The 3,731-nt window shown below is 39.8% G+C and overlaps 1 protein-coding gene across 1 annotated transcript; it reads left to right on the top strand.

Annotated features, from left to right (window-relative positions):
• Nucleotides 1–849: 849 nt before the first annotated feature.
• Nucleotides 850–3,081, top strand: LOC130458922 (vomeronasal type-1 receptor 1-like). The gene has a single exon (XM_056825943.1). The coding sequence runs from the start codon at nucleotides 875–877 to the stop codon at nucleotides 1,811–1,813; it is 939 nt and encodes a 312-aa protein (XP_056681921.1). The 5' UTR covers nucleotides 850–874; the 3' UTR covers nucleotides 1,814–3,081.
• The last annotated feature ends 650 nt before the right edge of the window (nucleotides 3,082–3,731 follow it).

The following is a 3,731-nucleotide window of genomic DNA, read 5'->3' on the forward strand; positions in this document are numbered from 1 at the left end:
ATTTAAGAGAGGTATATTGGACAACTGGAGGCAAAACGGCCTGTAGTGGTGCATCTTCCCCCTTCACAAAGGGCTTTTTGAGCCTTCCTATTTTTGTTTTCCGAATGCCAAATCGTTTCCCCGCCTCTCGGAGTGACGTGCCTGATTTCTGGATTAGCTACAAATTCTCCAATTTGTTCAATATAGTATTTGATATCTTCGATAGGAAGAATTTTCACTCCCCAGGATAAAGCGTTTGACAGGATGCTATCTGAAGGGATGAATTTGTGCTCCTTGATAGCCTTTTCAACTAATACTTTCCCTCTGGTCACACATACCGGGTCTGGAGACTTGAAGGAACTCCCGTCACAGCTGGCCTGAAGTGAGGTGTTGCCTCCCATATAGGCGGCTTCCAGCCTCCTAGCACATATTTGCTGTGGGATTTAGCTGTGTTACTTCCAAATAGATTTTTTCCCCTTTCCATTCAGTTATTTTTCTCCTCTAGAGGCATTAGACTAAGGCTTTTAAAAATATGTTCAACTCTATCACTTTTCAATTTTGGTCTTTTTCTTGAATTTTTAATGTATTCTAATAGTGGTTCATGTTGTCCATTTTGATCATCCCTTCCTTGATTTCCCTTCATTTCCCTAGCCTCATTGATTATTCTTAGTTACTAAAATGTCTCCTGATGTCCTGGGAAAGGTATGATGCCTGACCTATACTACTTTCTCAATCTGCCTCCTCCTCATTGCCAAATAAAATCTAGGATATACAATTAGGTCATGTCTTATTCTCAACAGAAAATGGACATTAGGGATTTCACAAAGATTTCTTTCTTTCTCTTTTTTTCCAGCCTTCTAGCTCTGAATCTAGTTTTGCTCAAGATTGAAAGAAAATGGCTTTTCATGATTTGGTTTTTGGCATCATCTTCTTCATTCAGACAGGTGTTGGTGTCCTGGGAAACTTCTTCCTCCTTTGTCTTTATGCCATCACTTTTCTCACTGGCCACAGACTGAAGCCCATAGATTCCATTTTGGTCCATTTAGCTTTGTCAAACTCTATAGTGCTTATTATCAAAGGAATCCCCCAGACAATGCTTGCTTTGGGCCTGAAAATTTTCCTGGATAATTTTGCATGTAAATTCATCATTTACATCCACCGAGTGGCCCGAAGTCTTTCCCTGACCTTTACCTGCCTCCTGAGTGTATTTCAGATGATCACTATCAGCTCCTTTACCTGGTTTAAATTGTCAGGACTCAAAAATAAACTTCCAAAGAATATCGTCACCTTCTGCCTTTTCTCCTGGATCCTGTGTATACTGATGAATATCTATATGTTTGCAAATATACAGAACTTTAGAGAAAATAGTAACAATACCAGGACATGGCATATGGGATTCTGTTTAGGTTTTGCTTCAGGTTCATTCAAAGCCTTAATATTTGTAATTACGTTCTCCATCCCTGATTTCCTGTGTGTGGGATGCATGGTCATGGCCAGTGGCTATCTGGTGCTTTTCTTACATAGGCACCATCAAGTAGTCCAGCATATTTACAGCTCCAGCTTTATCCCAAGAACCTCACCTGAGACAAGGGCCACCCATACCATCTTGATGTTGGTAAGCACCTATGTCTCCTTCAACTCAATCAATTCTATTATGGCAATTTATCTTTTTCCATTTGAGAAATATCATCAGTGGTTGATGCCTACCTCAGCTTTCTTAGCTGCATGTTTCCCAGCCATCAGTCCCTTTGTTCTGATCTCCCATGATTCTAGAATTCTCCATTTGTACTACTCAACTCTGGGGAAAGACAAACTCCCCAATTCTTCTTCCTAGGGATTCCACTACTCAACAATGTATTTCTAATCTGACTAGCAAATACCTTTACATGACTGATGACCATCATGTATGCACAGGATAGGATCAAAGGATTGCAAGACTTCAAAAGTTAGAGGTTTCTTACTAGTCATCATGCCTAAACTCCTGAAGTCTTTCCCTATTCAGTGGTCAATTCCAAGCTGTGGGTGAGCAAAGAATCCTGCAGCCAAGGCTGAAACCACACAGGTGCTTTCCCACAACTTGTTTCTTGTTGACTCCATCAGTATCTGCCATTGGGATATAGACTCCTATAACAACAAGACAAGGTGAAGCTGCTGCCCTCCTCCCCCAGTGATTGGATCTTGTTCATTCCTCAGTTTTTGCTTTAGGGTACTTGTACTACCAGTCAACCCTTCTCCTGGGTCATCCCTGTCTGCTCTGTTTAACTACCAACTCTTTTCCGTGTTTGCCACTTTCAGCATTGTTTCTACAGAATTATTTCTGATTATTTGGGGGGAGTTTGGAGGGTTAGCCATTCTCATGCCCAAATCTTCCATCTTCTCACAATTTCTGATATATTCTAGAGATCACAAATCTATGCCTCAGAAAACTGGAATACATGATACTGCCTTGTTATCTGCCAGAAGTGCTATCAATAAGAAATAGTATAAGAGTAGTCAATCAGTCCATAAGCATTCATGTAATCGTAAAATCAGGACTCTGGTCCTTAGAATTTTAATAATTTATTAGAATTACTTGGATAGGTAAGAGATGAGAAAGAGAAAGAGAGATTTAAAATAACCTAATTTAGCTCCAACATGGGTGCTTCCAGCAGCATTAGCAGCAGCAAGTTTTTTCCCCAGATGCTAGAGACAGAGAGAGCTAACACTTCCCCATTTAACTCTTTTATCCCTTCTTTTATATCCTGTTCAAATTCAGAGCCATGCTTGGTTCAAGTTTAAAGTCATATAGCCTTTGCTGGGATGCAGAAATGTAGCGATACAGGGCAACATCTCATTCTCAGCCCCAGGAGAGGGGTGTAAATTCCCTTTACACAATTTCCCCCTTGATTCCTTGGGAGACCTACATGTTAAATCACCTCACTAGGGGATTAACATGTCAGGTTTCCCCAGTGAATGATTCTACATATATAGCCTATACATCTAACGAGTGTCTTTAAGATTGCCCCTTATATAAAGGGAATTACAACAATTGGGGAGAAAAGGGAAAGAAAGGATAAAGAAGAGAAAAAAATTGACACTGACAAAAAAAAAACAAATCAAGGATCACTCTCCTTTGGCACAAGAATTTACATTCAAAATAAATGACATTTCAGTTCATTACATCTTTAAATTTACTCTAGATTTCTTGATGTCTCCAGAAGATCCCCTTTCTAGATTCAGGATGTTGGTGTTTCCCCTCAGCCCCTAAAATTGCTCTACAAGATCTTAAAACTTGGATTTTAGGTTAATAATACAATCCCATTTAGGAGGGTGTTGACCAACAGTGAATCCCTGGGGAATACATGGCTGAGCTATGGTGTGAAGATAGAATTAACTCTCCCTTTGTTTATTTTAAGTTAATCTAATCAAGAACTCAAAATAGTCCTACTTAACTTTTAAGTAAGAGAATTCACAAGTCACTTACTAGAGAAAACTCTCACCACCAAAGGGCACTGCCCAGTCAGCCCTCAGTAGTGCTAGGGAAATTGAAAGATTGCAATTACTTTCTGTGAAGAGGGGGAGAGACTTGAAATGATGTGAAAAAAAGGGGTATAAAAGAAGAGACCAATATGGTCTGGTCTCTTTTTCCTTCCTTGGCTTTTGGAGGGACTCTTTCCTTGGATTTTGCATTATTGAATAAAACAGAAAAGACACACTTTTCCTTGGTGTTATTCTGCATTGGTGGAATTCTGGCTGAAGACCACCAGGACTTC

The sequence above is a fragment of the Monodelphis domestica genome, chromosome 4 (genome assembly GCF_027887165.1).
Source record: "Monodelphis domestica isolate mMonDom1 chromosome 4, mMonDom1.pri, whole genome shotgun sequence".
Taxonomy (NCBI): Eukaryota; Metazoa; Chordata; class Mammalia; order Didelphimorphia; family Didelphidae; genus Monodelphis; species Monodelphis domestica.

Coding starts and splice junctions, on each gene's coding strand:
- LOC130458922 (XM_056825943.1), top strand. CDS start 875: ATGGCTTTTCATGATTTGGTTTTTGGCATCATCTTCTTCATTCAGACA.